Source organism: Myiozetetes cayanensis, unplaced genomic scaffold (genome assembly GCF_022539395.1).
Source record: "Myiozetetes cayanensis isolate MyiCay16 unplaced genomic scaffold, myiCay2020 scf6-25, whole genome shotgun sequence".
Classification (NCBI taxonomy): Eukaryota; Metazoa; Chordata; class Aves; order Passeriformes; family Tyrannidae; genus Myiozetetes; species Myiozetetes cayanensis.
The window spans coordinates 20829697-20848006 of record NW_026087853.1 but is presented as its reverse complement, the minus strand read 5'-3'; the positions used below and the strand labels follow the sequence as shown (position 1 = coordinate 20848006).

Below are 18310 nucleotides of genomic sequence, written 5' to 3'. Positions count from 1 at the left end.
TAGGGCTAGGACCTGAGATGATGTTATAATGTACAAACATAATAGTCCTACCAGTTCTCCTTTTCAAATGCCCAGTTATAAAATATCACAGACCACAAATGCAGTGACTTATCTCAAATCCCACAAATGTCTCTGGCAAAGCACAGAACTGGACTGTGGTCTCCCACCTATTGCAGTAACCAAGCCATCATTGGTTTTCATTTCTAGTCAGAAAACGGAGGGTGTTCTCTAGAGGAAGTATCTGCAACATGAGGGGCTGATGATTGGGTCATTTAAAACTAGGCTGTTCTTTAAAAGCAAAGATCTAAGAAACCCACATCAGAGTAATCAGACTGAAATCAGAGAAGAATGTTAGCTGGTGCTATAAACAAGCAAGCAACTGTGGCCAAACAGCCGTAGTTGTTTGGCCTACACTAGAAAAAATATTTACAAACTTTGGCAATAAAATCAAAGCTGACAATGGTCATCTGCTTTAGGGTCAAATCTTCCACTGGGTTTTGTGGCATTTTGTTCTATATCCAAATATAACTCTACCACGGTCTGTAATGACTGGACTACTTAAGAGGTCTATGTAGAACCTAAGAACTAAGAACCTAAGAACTACTAAAATTACCTTATTTGGGGGGAAACAGACTTTTTCTTCTTCTCTGTTTTACATATTACACTGTGTAAGCTACATAAGTTTCAAAATCTGTACCAGAGATTATGGTCACTGAGCATTGCCCATAATGGAAATATTTCTAAGTGTATGAATTAGTTCTGTTCAACCTTTATCAGAAAGCGTCTTCTGTTACAGTTTAGGTTTTAGCCCCTTATGAAAAGTTACAAAGTCCTCAGTATAAAAGATGTAAAATAATAAGCACTGAACCAATTTTGGCACCAGCAATAGTTAGTGAGACAAATGAGCACTTGATCCAAGGCCCCATTAAGTGCTGACATGTTTACAAGCCACACTTTATTACTTAACTTACTGGGAATTTGGCAGTAGGGAAGTCTGAATCTGTTCAAGACTAAAAAAGTGAATACATTTCTGTCCTCGTCTGCTTTAAGACTGCAACTGCCACAGTCTGACTTTCCCATGAAATTGTACACACTGGAATATGAACTGAAAGGAGACAAGAACTCTTATCAGCAGCATGGCACAACTCTGATACATCTGTGGGGGTTTCCACAGCCAAAACCACAGCTGTTCTCAGATACTGGGAGCTGATTGGATCCCAGAGCGATGGGGTTTCCAACACCAAATGTCACCCTTAGGAATCAGAAGGTGCTGGTGGCACAGAAGAGTGGTGATAGCATGGTGGGGCAACCACAGGCTTTGCTGGGGTTTCTCATAACGCCAAGACAGTCCCTGCAAACCAGAAATGGGATTCTCCTATTTAGAAGCAGTAGAAATCAAGAATATAGATCTTACAAGTGGCACCATTTTTCCTGGAGATGTTTTAATCAAAACCAAGCAGCTGTGCTTTTTGTGTGTAGGTGTGAGCCCCCCTAGGAAGGGGCTGTGAACTTCTTATTTACAGAAGAGAAAAAGCAAATGAACCTGCAGCTGACTGATGATGACACAGAGAATGAGTCTAAGAAGGATGCAGGTGCAGTGTTTACTTATTGGCAAACTCACTTCAGAAATTGTCAGAAATGGCCAAAGAAAAATCACCAGCACCCAAGACAGACTGTTGTTGCAGCAGGCTGATCACCAGGTGGGAAGGCTTCTCTTCTCTAGGCCAGGCAGCAATGAGGAGAAGGGTAGAGATCAGGGATCCAGGGTTCCAGTTCCCAGAGATGGGAGCTGCCATCTGGGAACAGTTTGGAGAAAAGCTAAATTAATCATAAGAGGACTTGCCAGTACCAGCTTCCAAGACACTCCACCCATCTGCCCCTAATGCCCACAGCAGATGTCAGAGCTCAGCATCTTGTGAGACCAGATCCTGTTTGAGCTCTCCATCGCCCAGAAGGACAGGCAAGGCGTGAGGGGCAGTAGAGTTTTCTGAACCTGCTGCTCTCAGGCTATGCTTGTACACAGCTGAGTCAGGCCCCAGGATTGCTTACGGCACTATGGCCTGACTTCCTAGATCAGCATAACAGTTCCTCTTAAAATTAAAAAAACTCCTTTGGCCTGTCAGTCATTACAAGTTAATTTCTTGTTTTCCTGTGTTGTTATATATACAATTACTTGTTAAATAATGCAATTACTGTAAGGTAGGGACATATGTGGGACAACTTCTCTCTTTGGCTCATTTTTCTATATTTAAATAGAGTATAATGCAATTTATGAAGTGCAGGGATCACTTCTGAATCTACTTCAGAAGACTCAGTCCACAGGCTGGGCTGGGACTGGCTAATGTACTGGGCATATGACTTGTCTCATGAATTCTTTCATGGGATTTAGACCTATTTTTACCCTTTCTTTTGTCTTTCTCACACTAAAGTAATGCAAGTAAACCCATCATTTGACAAATAAAGTCTGGCAGAACGAAAAGGTCTTAATAAAGGAGCCACAGCTGCAGGGCTGGTTGAAATGTGGTGATGTGGGTGCCAGCTGGCCAGTCTTCCCCTCACATAGGTCTGAATGAACAGCCAAACTGCAAGCTCCACATCATACGTCAATACTAGGTGACACCCAGGAAGGGTACAAAATTTCAGGTCAACAGCCTGGAGCCCTAAATGGAAATAGACAGTAAGGAAAGAAGGCAGTAAAAGCAGTGACAAGGAATGAAAAGGAAGATTCAGGGAAGAAAAAAAATATGTATTACACTATTAGCCAGAAATTATTTTGGCAAAATCACACTTCATTATTCTTTATGCATTTATTCCTCTTAAAAAGGATTTTTCCAAATTCTCCTTCTCTCTAACTATGAAATAAATTATGAATTGTGGGCAAGAGAAGCTGTATCGCTCCCAGTGAGTCTAGTTACACTCAGTCCCAACACACAGTACCATTCAAATGCTTTCTTTTCTGCCATTCAGGAAGAGTACTGCAAAGCATTCCCAGTCTGATCACGAAGTCAGCCAACAGTGCCTGGGGAAGTGTGAGTCAGATCAAGAGAGGCAGGTTTGGCTTGTACACTTGTGGAAAAATGGGATGAAGATGAAAAATTTTCTTTGGCTGGTGGGCTTAGATATTGAGAAAGGGGAGAAAGGCCGCTTGTGAGAGAACAAGACCTAATGTGGGATAACTGTGAGTTCCTTGCACATGGGCTGAAGAATTTGAGGAGAGCTTTTTCCAACACTTCTAAGCACCAGAGCGAGCCTATCCCCACACTAGGGCCAGCACCACATGCATACAATGTTCAGGGAGTGGTGGGCACAAAGCAGAGATGCATGAGGAGTACATCAGCAACGTGCTGAAGAGGGGCTTCAGTGAGAGGAGTGGGAGATCTATCACACCAGGGAGTCACATCTCTGCTGGGCTTGCATTGACAAACTGAATCTTTTTCATGGAAGACTAGAATGAAGAGATGCCAAATTCAGTGAGTCTTAGGAGTCTGTGTCTCTGGCTGATGCCTCAGCAGAGAAGGCCACACAAGCCCCTGACACTGACCATGGGGTTGAAGCTGAACTTTTTCTGATCATCTGCCTCATTTTGCCCATTTCTGAGTGCCCTTACAGTCAGAACTGTACCTACTAACTGGTATGTATTCAAAGTGGAGACCAAGGACACAATCCTGCCAGAATTGTGACAACCACATGTAGTCTGGCAATTTGATAAAGGCAGAGGCGGGAATGAATTTCCCCTTAAGAGCTCTCCCTTTGATGTCAAGTATCTTCCTTCAACTGCTCTCTATATATCACAGCTATTTCTTTGTTCCTTTTTCTCTCCTCTAGTCATTAGTAGCCTACACTGCCAGCCCAGCCCACTTGTCTGGGCATCAGGAGCAGCTATCTGAAACCAGGGATGGGACTGCAGCCCTGTTTGTGCACTCCTGATGAAACACTGCATAGCGCTTACGGTCAGCACACCATGTGTTTGCCACAACCATCCTAAACTTTTCTTATGGCTCTCCTCTTATTTTCTGCCTCATGATGTCAGTCCTGTGGCTAAGAAAGTCATTTTTGTAACAGTAGGATTTATCCATAATTTAGGATGAGAACTTTCTAACTTGTTGTAAGTGGAAGCAAAATCCAAAAACATAAGAATGCAAGAACAAGGACTGTTTTGTTAGAGGCTTCAAACTGAACTGGAAAATGGCTTTGATGAGAAGGGAATTTGTCTTGAGGTCAGACCACTGGATGCATATAACAGCATGGAGAAATATGAGCTCTAAGTATGGGGTTTGATGAAGGAAATCCAAATGACAGGTTTTTGCGGAAATACAGCCTGCAGCTGCACTGATATGTCTCACTGCAGCTGTGTCAACAACACCCAATGGCCAAGATGAGAATGCTGGGATCCTTCCTGCTGGTTGTAAGCCAAAATGTTCTGAGCTGCCCTACCTCTGCTGTCAATATCAGCTGTGTTCTTCAATTAAGATAAAAAAAAAAAAAAAGATGAAAATGTTTTTGCCTGATGTCAAAAATTCTCAATTACACCAAAAAAAGTTCACTCACATTGCAGACTGGTGAGAAGCTGCAGCAAGTCACTGAATGCCAAATGGAGAAGCAAGGAGGATATATTAACGCCTGGAGGTGTGGGATAAAGGGATTGGAAGAACCAGGGGATGATAACCCCTAAAGAGTAAAACTGTACTGTTGTTGCACAGTGTTACTTATTTTATTAAGTTGGTTAATTTATTTAAAAGAGGAGGGAGAACACTTAATGCACCAGGCATCAATATACTTTTTCTCTGTAGATCCTGGAAAGGCCTTTGCAGATGCATGCAGGCTGATGGAGGTGTTGCTTGTCTTACACTTTATTCAGAACTTGTCCAAATCTTTTATAAATCTGAACCACGATGGTCTAGGACTCAAGGTGTCAAAGTCACTGTTAGTGTTAGGTGGTGAGTAGCCAGTAACAGTGGAGCCACTGTTCTCAAGAACAGTAGGAATTTTAGGCCTCTCTCAGGGCTGGAAATCATCACTGAGTACACAGTGTGGGAGAAAAGGTCCTGTATCTTCCCCATTGGAACTCTGAACATCCATAAGGTTTGTAATCCTCTGCACAGGAAAAGTTTTGTGAGGTTACTGATGGCCTTTCATAGAGTAACCCCCAAAAGCAACTGGGTCACAAGTCCTCAGTGCTTCTAATGCATACAGGGTCACAGATAGGGGAGGAAGGACTGGTATCCCACTCTGGCTTCTGCATAGGAATGTGCTACACTCACCAATGGACAGGCCCAAGATGCCTGCACTGAAGCTGGGACCTGAGCCTGCATCTCCAGGTTGGCACAAAGTAACAGAAAGTCCTACCCACTCAAAACCCCTCCAAGAAAACAGCTCTTTTATGTGCAATTCCCACAACCATGGCTCTGTCACATCCCCTGATCACAGTCCTGCTCAAGACACACAGTGCTTCCTAAGGTTTGAAGGAAATGCCCAGCGTCTGTTGAACTAAGAGAACTATCCTCTTTGTTAACCTTGCAGTAATGTTTTTGCATGTCTCTGTTTATCTTTTTGTCTTCCCAGTCCAACACAACCATCACCCATTTAGTTAGAAGAAAAGTACATTTTGATAGAAGGAGCCATATGCATAACAGAGATGCTTTGAGAGAATTCCTCCCTTCAAGAACTGGTATCCAATCTGACATAGTTTGTAAGTCAGAATTATTGCTCATCGAGTTCAATCATCTGAAAGAAAACAAATTCATTCCATTAAGATTTTAACCAAATAGCAGCTGTTCCCATGCAAAACCATTCACATTCTGAAAGTCATGATATTTTGTGCTGTCCTACTTTTAAAAAGTACAAGCTTCTGAAAAGCAGAAGTGTGCATGTAATGGCAGTCTGGTGAGTCTGGAACTGCTATCTTCATTAGCACATGTAACAATAATTACCATAACTAAGTCTTTCCACTTAATGCTTAGCCAACGGAAAAAAATATTTTGGTCAGGAACTTTCATTCTCCAATATGACATGGGGAAACTTTTCTAAATAAAGTAAGGGAATAATGCAAGACTTTCAGATATGAATTGGTAGGAATATTCCTTTGATCTGAAACTGGGGTATGCAAAATGCATTTTGATAGGCCATGGGATTTGCGTTACACTGAAAGAAAAGATTCTTGGCCAAATGCCTCTTGATTCACTGAAGACAAAACCCCATGTGAAACTGATGGCTCTAGGGCTTTATTCCTGTTAGGATGGATACAGGGTTAAACACACCTATTAAAACACAGTAATTACTCCTTGATATCCGGGGTATTAAGAAGACAGTAAAGCTGATACATTCTTTGGACTCATCCTTCTTATCCTCCCTTTTTTCCTTCCAAAACATCTCCAATAACTGCCTAAACACAGCAGGAGCTGAATCCATTGCCAGTTTGCTTTTGGATAACATGTCCTACCTCAATAGTCTTCAGCTCGGGGGGGGGGGGTGGGCTGTATGCATACAAACAGTGATGGCAGTAGAAGTGAAATAACATGTGTTTCATTCCAGTCTCTCCCCCTGAGAATATTACTCAGACTATGAGCAAAATCAAACTCTCAGCTATGTCACTGATGGGAACCCAGAGTAACAGTGAAAATCTAGACTTACAGAAATGTGATTAAATATTTAGCCTGTTCAACTTTCAGCATCTCTGAAAACCAGACCCTCAAGAGAAACTTAGATAATTACTGGAGCATCTCCCACATCTTAGGGTAATTCTACATTATGGAGCAAAGTAAAATAATGACTAACTTCTCTATTGGGTCTGGCTGAGATGGAGTTAGTTTTCCCCATTGCAGTCCTCATAGTGCTGTAATTTGTATTAGTAGCTAGAAAGGTGTTGATAAACACAGCAGAGTTTTGGCTCTGCACTGTCTCTCCAACATCCCCCCTCACCATTAAGCTGAGAGTGGGAAAGATCTTGGAGGGTACCTAGCCAGGACAGCTGATCCAACTTGACCAAAGGGATATTCCATACCATACTCCATCTACTCAGCTATAAAAGCTAAGAGAAAGGCGTGGGAGGGGAGGGGAAGGGAGGGGAGGGGGGACAGGAAGTGGTGGCACATTTGTTATTACAACATTTGTCTTTCAGAGCAATCACTATGTGTATTGAAGCCTGACTTCACAGGAAGTGACTGGACATCACCTGCTGATGGGAAATAGAGAATAAATATTTTCCTTTGCTTCAGTGTATGGTCTTTTCTTTTACTTTATTAAACTGCCTTTATCTTGACCTACAAGATAGGTTTTTTCTATGTTATTTTCTCCCCCGTCCTGCTTAGGAGGAGAGTGACAGAATGTCTTGGTGAGCACCTGATGTTCAACTAAGGTCAACCCACCACAACTTCTTACAGCTAGATATGGACTATGATGAACTGGAGATTCTGCCTAAAAGCACAGTTTTCTGCAGACTCCAGCACAGCACCAAGGGATAGATCAGTGCATTGTTAACGTACTTTTTTTCCCCAGGAAACAACTTTGGAGAGGAGACTGCACCATACTTTACTTAGGCATTAATGGTGAGTTACCTGAAATCCAGGGTCATCTGCAGCCCTGGCTGTGTAACAGACCTTTCTTATCTTGAAGCTGCTACTCACTTGGCATGACTTCACTTGGCAATGCCCACATGATTTCCTGGCATAATTCCGCTAAGTGCCTCTTGCTTAGTTCAGAAATGAGAGAGGTTGGTAGGAGACAGAGCTGGATGAACTGCACTAACATTTTTTCAGGGCAGCTGCATGTGTCTGTCTGAGAAATAAACCTTCAGAACTCTCTTAGAGAACGCAACTTCATAACATTTTGCAATTCTTCAGTAAAAATAAGAGGCTTGACTTCTCTGGTTAGTTACTATCTCAAAGCCTCTGCATTGTTTGGCACCTTCAGCAGCTGCCCTGAAGCAAGGCCTTGCCCTGATATCAGAGAGGGCTCTTGGTCAAGGTGCAATGGTGGGAGTAGAACAGGGGCAGAAAGAATTACAGGACATGTTGCAGGTCACATATGAGCTGTATGAGAGAAGTTTGCACAACACAAAATTCCATTGCTTTTGCCATTTTAGGAGGATAATCACTGTGATGTTATATGTCTGTTTGGGGACACACAGTGCCACAATCTCTGTGCTGCTGATGTCCCATACACTGAAGATTTCAGTGTCTCTGATATCCCTCTATTTCATCTTCATTTGGGGGCCTTGGTATGGCATCTGTTTGCAGCTGGCTGGAAGATCACATTGTCTCTGCACATTTGTCTCTCTGCAGGGCAATTACCAAGTGAAGGAGCTGAACCTTAGCCACAAGGAATTCTCTGGGAAAGGAGAACAGCTCCTGGGATAGATGCTCGGTAACTTCATTTATTAATCCTGCAAAGCCAGGATGTTGTGGTTTAGGAACAGAACTCCAAACCCAGGTTGCTCCTCTCCCCTGCTCCAATGAGAGAGACAAAAGGCAGAGATTATGGGTTGAGATATAAACAATTTACTGGAAACAACAATGAGATAAGAAGTAACAGCAACAATATTAATTATAATATACAAACTATACAAAAAAGAGTGATTTACATGCAGAAAATGCTCACTGACTGACTCCAGAACAATGAACAACAGAGCCTCCATACCTAAGCTTTTTCCTGACTGCAAGCCACACCCACCTTCTCAAAATCAAGATTCCCTTCTGCCCCAGCAGTGATGCGAGGTGGTATAGAATAACAACCTGGACACAAACACATCCTCCAGAGTCTTTCCCCGTCACAACTACTGTGAAAAAAATTAACTCTGTCCTGGCCAAAAACCAGGACACAGGAGTACAGGTACTGGGGGACTTGATGGAACATGTATTTCCTTCTCTAGCAAAAATGCCCCATGACCTAGTTTGTACTACAAAAGCCAGGACAGCCAGATTCAGAGCTTCCTGGATGGTCCACAGACTCACCTTCATCACCAGAGGTGACTCTAGCAACAGTGACTAATGTATGAGAACACACATGCAGGATGAGAACACACATGCAGGATGAGAACAGAGCGGTCTGTCACAGAGAAGGGAGACAAAAAAGAAGTCCCTCAGAGCATGTAAAGCAGAAAATTGCACTCTACTAAAATCTCATAGGATCAGAACTGTTGTTCATTTTAAGCTTCTGATTACGAAGTTCAGGAGCTATTTCAGTTTTTCTTAAGTAGCCCAAACCCTAATGGTTTTAGCCATTGCACAGTAAACAGCAAGAGAAAGAGATTAGGAAGCAATAAAATTAAGATGCCTAACCTAGCTGTTCAGACAAAGTGAGATCCAGAGTGAGCTAATAGCCCTTGAAAGGGAAAGCAAACAAAACAGTATTTCAGTAATCTCAGGTGCTATTACTACACTGTAAAAGACTTGCATGAATATCTGAGGGCTCTTCTTCCCCCAGTATGTTCAACAGACCTGCTACCATAATGGCCACAAGCATGTGCTGTGAGCATCCAGTGTTCCTTGAGCGTTGCAGTAACATGATGCCTTTAGTTTAATTAATGCTTTCCTTCTCCTGGTTCAGTATTTCTATTGATATGTATCTCTTTCTAATAAAAATCCACATCTTTGAAATATGGATCAATTAAAATTAAAGTGGGGGCAAGGCACTGTGCCCCTGCTTGAACAAGCCTGCAGGCAACACAGAGATCAGTACTAAAACTTGTGACCTTCCTAGTCTAGAAAAATGCCTCTCCAAAATTCAAGGTTTTACAGCTCTTCTCTCGTTACAGCTCACTTGAACAGGAGCAGCAGAGATTACTGCAGAATCAGTTTCTTTTCTGTTTTGTTTCTTAGAGGAATATTTTTAAGTCAGCTAAATTCACCATCTGTCTCCATCCAAACTCCCATACATGGAAAATTTGGATGAGAAATTGTCTCTGAGAATGAGAAACAAGTGTTGGCAGCAAGTCCTCTCCCTCCCTGTGTCACAGTAGACACAAATGAATTCACACATACCCTGCTCAAAGTAGAACTTACTGTGAGGTGTGCAATGCATGTGAATTGGCATTGGCACTGGCACATATACAGCTGGGCACAGCTACCATATGAAACTGAATTCCTCTCCTCTGCTAATCAAACATAAGCAGAGTGAGTCTTGATATTTTAGATGTGGCAGGGAGAATCCAGCCATTTTTCACAGTGAGAAAAACAGGCAGTGTCTATTAATATAAGAAATCCTCCCTCTCTCTATTTTCCTCCTTCACGATGTAAATCATTTGCTAAGAATTTATTCAAGCACAGGATAAACTATAATTTCCACAACAGGGCAATGCCACAGCACTACCTAAAGTAGAGGAGTATTATCAAGTCCTGGAAAAATAATGCCAAAACTGTCTTCTAGGAATTGAGGGATCAATAATCCTGGAAAGGGCAAAACTAAACAACCAGCCAAGATGGCTTCAGAGGTTAGGGTTGACAGCTAACATGTCTTCTCAATCCAAGATCAGACTCTAGGAATTCAGCTCAGTAAAGTCAGCTTGCTTGTGAGCTGCATTCTCGGGTAGATCTAATATCACCATCCTGAGAGTCTGCAAATGGCTTGAGGGGAATCTCTAAAGCTGTAAGCCTGTCTCTGAACACCCCTGTCCTTGTAAATCACTGCAACTACATCAGTCATTGGGACTGCTGTAAATAAACATGTCTGTCTGCCTTGCTCTTAACCTGGCTTGAGGTAAGGTCACTAGCTCACACCAAGGCATTCCTCTCTCTCCGCAGCCATACAGATTGTCTTAGGAGCTGATAGCACAAAGGACTTAAAGGAGGACGTGTCTTCTGCTGGCCAACAGTAACAAAGGAAGTTTTCTTTATAATAGTGGGAATGGAGACTGTACATGAAGTCCAAGGTGGGGGAGAGATGATATTCACACCGTAAAAGATGCACTTGGCAATGCCAACCCTGTAATGCCAGACAGCCAGACCTTGTAGGCCGGAGGCAGACAAGCAGCCTGAGCTCTGATCTGCTGTGCTGCCAACAGGAACCAACAGTATGGGAAATGTCCCGAGGCGCACACAACCATCCAGAGGGATGCTACTAGCAAGCACACTAGCTACAGCAATGGGCTGCCTCAGCCTCTCCCCATCACATGACTGAACATGATCCACATTACATCCTCCTGCATGACAGATGCAAGGGACATGATATGTGGAATTTCACACAAGGAGACAGAGAGAAACTGAGAAGGTAACTCCACTTGGAAACTGCATTGCAAACTTTCGTGGCACAGAGACAAGAGATGGTGAGGTAACAGACAAACCCCTTGAAAGGGACCACAGTTTTTCTACACCTCTACTGAAGAATGGGAAGAAAAGGTACTTATAGATTCACCACATTTCACTCTCATCCATTTTGTAACAGCAGAACAAGAACAAGAAGTGAATTCCCACTGGAGGATGAATTCTCTTCATCCCCTGAGCTGTCTTCCTCCAGGGTAGCCTAAGATTCTGTGAAGTGCTTTGATACTCTGTCAGTCTGTGTGAGGAATAGGAAGATAGATGCTTCAAGGCATTGAAAGCAAGGCAGTTCTATTAAAAAAAAAACACACACAAAAAACCAAGCACCAATAAAAAAAACCCCAAACAAATCAAACATTAAAAGGCTGATGAGAAAGGAAAAAGAGATCAAAGAGGCCAAATCTTAGTATGCTACTCTGTAGCAAGGCTGGAGATAACACATGTTGTTGTAACCTCATATGCTGCTTCTGAAATGCTCCTGAGCGAGAGCAGGGATTGTGTTGCAGACCAACAGAGTGGAGAGACCCAGTCACGCATCAATCCAGTCCTGGGACTTCCATGCATGCACTGATTCTTCATGGGAGCAGTTACAGAAGGTGTCAGGGACCTCAAGGCCCTCCACCCACCTTTGGGAGCAGCATGATTAAAGGAAAGAGCATTTTTACAAAAATTAGATTTGGGTCATAAATAATATGTTCATGCTTGGAACAGGGTAAAAGTAAAGTTCACAAGCAGTTTTAGACACTCATGTAATGGGTTGTCTCTAAGTTACTTCTGCATGTGTTCTTTGTCCTGTGGTTACTATATTAAAGAAAGAAACTAAAAATAAGCAGAATAAATAATATTCACCTTTAGTCTTTCCTGAGAGTATTGTGTGCTTTCAACAGAGATCATCTGAAGAACAGGCATTCCTCTAGGGTAGAGATTTTTTCCTGCATATATTAAGATCAAAGAGAATTATTTTCCAAGTCTGCAAGGAGTCAGGCCTCATTCTGCAAAGGAAAACTAAATCGGGCTGTATGGGGGTAAAGGACTGCATTACAGTAGATGTGGTTCTTCTAGTTTTATTATGAATAACCTAAACAATTAATAAAATTGGAAAGAGTAATAAATTTTAGCTAAAAGCTGATAAATTAAAAGGAATTATTGAAATGCATTCATTTAAGAGGAAGCACTCAATAAATTTTGAGGCCAGGAGTTAATCTGCAATCCAACCTAAATCTCACTACGAATTTCTGCTTTGAAGGGTAAAGAGTTATTCTCTTCACCTCACTCTTGAAAAAGGCTAAATTACTTGGCATTTCACAAGATAAATGGTCAATGGCATAAATTTACAATGACATTTCAGTATCCCAATCAAATGCTTGTGGGCAAACATCTAATTTGTCTGCCAGACTTCATTCCACATGTGATGTAGGAAGTCTTGAATTTCAACTCAGAATAATTGTAAATATAGAGGGTCAATGACCTTACATTGTCTTAAACCTTTGAGAAATTAGTAAAGGTTTTAATCTTTTACAGGAAACTTAAGGGAAGATATAAACTAAAGCTTCTTCTGCCTCTTTTCTCAGGGATAAATGCTTACCTTCACTTTCAAAGAATGAATAATTATTGTGTCTATAAGAAGTATATGGAATAAGGATCATATCTAGAAACCTTTCCATGGGTTTGACAGCACCAGCAGTGGCAAAGTAATAGAAAGGCACATTTTTAACAACAAGCTTATTCCTTCTGACAACATTTCTAAGCATGACTGTTCCCCACATTCTTTTCATAATCTACTCCTTATAGGGTTCCAGCTTGCAGATACTGACAATCAAACATTTTTTAAAAGTGCTGAATCAAAATAGCCAGCACATGCTCATCGTCTGCATCACAGTACAAAAGAAATTAACTGTTGCTTTTCAGCTGTCTGTGTGTTTTTTTTCTGGACCGGACTGACTGTGTCAAACATGCAGAAATGCTCCCTCCAGGTGCTGCCCAATCCCAGCATGGTTCGCTAGGCCAGACATGGTGCTTTGGCTACACTGCTTCTGAGGTGGCACTGGCAGTCCACTGGCTTTGTCATGGGCTCAAGCCAAGCTGGCAGCCCTGGAGAGAGCTGGCATCCAGCAGAGCCAGCTTGGGCTTTCCTGTGCTGCATTCCCAGGACTAGGTCACTCTCCTAGTGTGCATGGTGCAAGGATGTCTGAAAGGCTTCTTCAGAGAGCCACTCTGCATCCATAAAGCCCTTGGTGCTGATTGAAAGCTAGTAAATCCAGCTGGACCCAGACTGGTTCAAGACTGTTATTGAGTAGTGACAGTCAGGAGCTCACTGCACAGTAGATGGATCTTAAGGACAATGGATTTTAAGTTTCTAAAAAGAAGATGTAAGAATGCAGTGGGACACTTTGTAAATTAACTTTCAGAAAACAATACAGTGCTTGATGCTGTGGGAACCTCCCACAATGACAGAAACAGAAGCTGAATTTCCTGATCTGACTTGAAATTTCCAACAAATAAGCATATCACTAACATCAATACATGAACAATTCCCTTGTCATCATGGGTATGAACAAAATCAGTCATGTCTTTAAAATCAATCAAGGCAAATGCACATTTGTCATAACTTAAATTTAGAAGAATAATTTACAGTGACATCAATACTATTTGCATTGATAGCTTACTTTCTAATACTCCAAACCCCTAAATTGGGACACTGTGCTGCTCCCCATTCAGTAAATATTAAAACAGAAAACCTACAAAGTGAGCTCTGAAATGCTGAGCTGTCACTACCCTGTTTGAAATTCTTAGGAAAAAACAAATATCAGGTCTTCTACTGCTGACTGGAGCTTCCTCTTATTGTTTACACACTGAAAGAGAGCTTTGCCAAAAGTTCTTTTCATCTGGAGACACCTGGACCCTTCCCAGATAGGATCATCTTTCTTGCCTGGGCTATAAAGCTACATTGCTGGAGATCCTTTAAGGTCTTGGGTGATTTTTTTTTTTTTTTCGTTTTTGCAGAGCTCTATGGCACATTTAGGCCATTAACTGTTCAACTTGCAATCTGTGTCTTAACAGAATGGAGAGAACTGTCTCAGCGATGAACATGAATTACTTGAATCACCAAAAATAAGAGATCTTCAGTGATGACCACCTACCTTGTAGTAAGCTAATTTCTGCATAAATTAGTAGATCTTTCTCTTTCAGACATGGAAAAAGAGAAAGATGAACACTTATTTAGGGCTGAACTTCCATGGGATTCCTGAAAGCAAAGAGCAGAGATAGCAGAAGTATCTCCTACAGCATCTGTAGGGGAGAATTATTAATGTATTTGTGAATACAAGAAAATCTTTGTTGTTCTCTGGGTGTCCATGCTGAGTGCACTTTCCTTGCCCCTATGTGCCAGAATGAGTTGGTAAATGAAACTTTCATCAAGTTGCGGGATTTGATGAGTCAAATGCATCCTGAACTAGATATCATCTACAGTGAGGTCAAACTCTGTATCATCAAGATCCCCAACAGTATCCAGATCCCATGGAAATGATTCAGGTGAGCTACTGAATTTGGATCCTTAGCTGCCTGTACACAGTACACATGCTCCAGACACTTGGAGGGATGGTGGCTGAAAGGTAAGCTTTCTTTCAAGTCAGAAATTCAGCCAAGTTCCTTCAGAAAAGTAAATTTACAAAGACAGTCACAACATTCACATATCTCAGTTCACACAGGCTGACTAAGCAAATCCTTTGCTTTTCAGCAGAAGCTATTGCCTTGGGATCTGAGAGCACTGGGGGGTGAGAAAAGGAACAGGAATAGATATTTGCTTGCTGTGTAAAACACATTAATTAATTTCAGGCCTGATCCAAATTAATGTCTATTCCTCATCAAAAGCCCACCACAACAGCTGAATTTCATGGAACACGTCACTGAGAGTTGTGCTTTAGCATCAAAAGTAATGTACTTCATAGACGTAGGATATGGTATTACAAGCAAATACTGTCCTAAATAGACATTACTCAGATTTTGGAGGTCTGCAGTTTTCATGGATAGCAGCAGATGGTGCTGTCCTCCTTGCTGGAAGCCAACAGAAGCACTTGAGCATTGCTGAGCTAACATAACACCATTACACTACTAGCTTTACTGTGTTTCTTAACTGCTGAGCAGATTTTCAGCTAATTGGATGAGGTCTTGCTGTAGATAAGGGTTGGGATGAACTTAAGCAAAAGCTTGGGCTGTTAGTTCACATCAAACAGTGCTGCTGTGCTTCACAGCTAGTGACACTTGCACTACCATACTTTGCAGTTTTTAATAGCCATTGTGGTATTCAGCATGTCCTCATTCAAACAGAGATGGAATTCAGAGAAGAGCAACTAAAGTGATTAGAGAGCTGGGGAAGAGAACTGTCTCGATTAGACAGCCTAACCAAGTGGCTACTGGGATGAAGACCAAATGACCATATGGAATTATCAGAAAAAAAACAGGTTTACTACTGAGTCTCGTTTCAAGACAGGAAGAGAAGAAGGTATAACTGAGAAGAATGGGATTAACCTGAACAAAAGGACTTTGTTCTGACAATATGGTGATTGTATAAGGAGTAAAGAAGTCACATCTCTGAGTGATGGGCTGAGTAAAGGCAGGGTGACAGATGGAAGAATAAGGGGAGAGCAGGTATCAGTGGCTGTTTCATGGTTATGCCCATGCTTTATCTCTGCTTCTATTAGAACTACTTGAAAGAGCATAACCTAAAACTATGAGACTTTTTTAGGAATATTGATGAGAATGGAAACATGAAGATTCCTGTGGCAGCCTTCTGGAATGCCATGATGCAGGTGTGCCTCCGAAAGCATGGCCAGAATCCTCTTCTGTCAGGGTATTGCTCTAGAACTCCCCTGCTGCAGCACAGCCACTAGCCAGCCTTTCTGGTGACATTGTTCAGGCTAAAAGGCTAAATTCACTCATCACAAAGTTAAGCCTTGAATGAGACCAATAGATGTGCTGTGGCACACAATAAATACTGCAGATGGCACCAGTGATAATGGACAGGCATCCACTGTTTGTATATGATATACAGGATATTGATAGATAGTTATGTCTTACTGCTATGGGAAAGGGAAAAAACAAGCATCTAAACCCTCACCTGTACTGTTGAAAAGACACTTCTCTTCCTGACAAAACCACCATGGTGCTTGGAATCAGTAGCAATGGTCAGCCAGCCATGATGTTCTTTTACCAAAAAAAAAAAAAAAAGGTGAAATTGCCTCCTCACCACCACTCTGGATTTTTTGCATCCTTTCCACTATGCACCAGGCCATCTGTTCACCTATTAAAAGATGGCCAGGCCCCAGTCTGATATGGAGGATTTTTCTGCTTAAAATGACCCAGGTTTCCTAGCACTTCTCTTCTTCTCTTAGCAACAAATCATCCCACTGGATAAAGTCCAAATTGGGAAAACTAGTGCAAAATCTAGACCAGAATCAGACAACAGTTGTGGATTATAGGTATGTGAGTGACTCCATTTACTGTCCTGGTTTGTCTTTAATTTTTCTTTAATTTGGCTCAACACCAAATAAATATAACCTTTTCCACCTTAGGATGTGAAGGGACATATTACTTACCTTAATAAAAGGTAGATGAAAAAACACTTTGTATGCTTAGAAGTTCTGTTGAATCAAACGAGAAGTTAGTCTTATTTTCCTATTTGATAAACTTGCTGTGAGAATGCAGAGATGTCAGAGCTGAATGGCATTTTCATTCATTCTCATTAGCCTGTGTGAGAAGCATCAGCTCAACACTGTCCTCCCCCTGAAGCCAGGATAAGATTTGCAACGACAGCATATCTGTGCCTTCAGAACTTTTCCTCCATCCTCAGGGACTCTTGTTTTTTTTTTTTACTTCTCTCTGATCCCTCTTCTTAGGAGACCTAGTTTTCCCTGGAAACCTGCCTTCAAACTACAGAACTTTTCATTCTCTTGAAAGTGCCTCTTCCTTAGTGCCTGTAGCAATCGTGTCCAAGTTCTGAGAGCCTGAGCATTCAGCAGCAAACTCCTCAGAGGCTGTCAGTCGCTGCAGGCTAAACTGCTTGTCACCGGACCCAAAATTCCCCCTAGATTTTCAGTCAATTCTGACATATGACTCATCAGCTGAAAGCCCTGTTTATTGTGCCCAAATATTTCCATCCTCAGCACATACTAATTGGTTTAAGTATATGCTGTAGTCTAGTTTTAAGGCTAGAAGCAATGGGTCGGTTTTGCTCTTAGCCTACTAATGTTTTCAGAGACAAACAAATTATTCTGTTGGGTTTGGTCTTTATTCCTTTGCATATATCAGTGCCATACTAAAAGCACCCATGCTCAGGTGCTAGATGTGCCTTAGCCTGGTTAATCTTCAATCAGAGGTTACATGGAGTTCCCAAGTACTTCAGGCACAACTTACACAACTATGGTTAAGCAGTAAGCAGATGAAACTGTTGAAACCCAGCGGCTGGTAAAGACTTCATCTGGTGCCATTAATGTGGCTGAGTTGATATACGGGGAATAGTAGATAAGCTTATCTAGCTTTTGATGGATTTTAGCACTATAGCATGTGTGAAGTGGTAAAATTCACCTTGCAGACAAGAGTCAGAAGATTTGTCACCTTTGCTGTCCTTACTGTTCCCACCTCAGGCTGCTTCCTCAAGATCCTCTCAGAAGCTTTAAGATACCTGACAGAGAAGGTTCACTTTACTAGGTTAATACTGGTTTACCTCCTTCTTTTCCATAAGTCATGCAGAAGAGCAGACAGCCAGCACAGAACTCGTGGAAGGGGAAATTGAGGAAGAAGATAAGGAAAAGCCATAAAAATGAAGCAAGGAGGGAGGTCAGACAATGCAAGATTGTGTGAGAACCACTGAAAGAAAGCTCAGAGTACCTCTGGCCTTGGGGAGGCCCAACACTGGGGAGCTCTGATAGTCTAGGTTATTGCAGAAATAAAGTTGATGTTGCACTACACAGCAGGTCCCTATATAGTCTGGTCCTTTTCTGTTAAGGAAAGACTGGTCCTTTGGACCTGGTTACCAAATCTTTCTCTGTATGCTGACAGTG

At 41.9% G+C, this 18310-nt stretch overlaps 1 protein-coding gene across 1 annotated transcript; it reads left to right on the top strand.

The window, feature by feature from the left end:
• The first annotated feature begins 3499 nt into the window (after positions 1 to 3499).
• On the top strand, positions 3500 to 18067 carry LRRC74A (leucine rich repeat containing 74A). Its single transcript, XM_050335656.1, is given in 14 exon segments — positions 3500 to 3552; positions 4789 to 4927; positions 5563 to 5585; positions 5587 to 5667; positions 6364 to 6458; positions 7492 to 7544; positions 8280 to 8361; positions 8753 to 8826; positions 14641 to 14749; positions 14752 to 14783; positions 15953 to 16060; positions 16643 to 16675; positions 16677 to 16729; positions 17992 to 18067. Coding segments are annotated over 13 exon segments (921 nt in total). The 5' UTR covers positions 3500 to 3552; positions 4789 to 4825.
• The last annotated feature ends 243 nt before the right edge of the window (positions 18068 to 18310 follow it).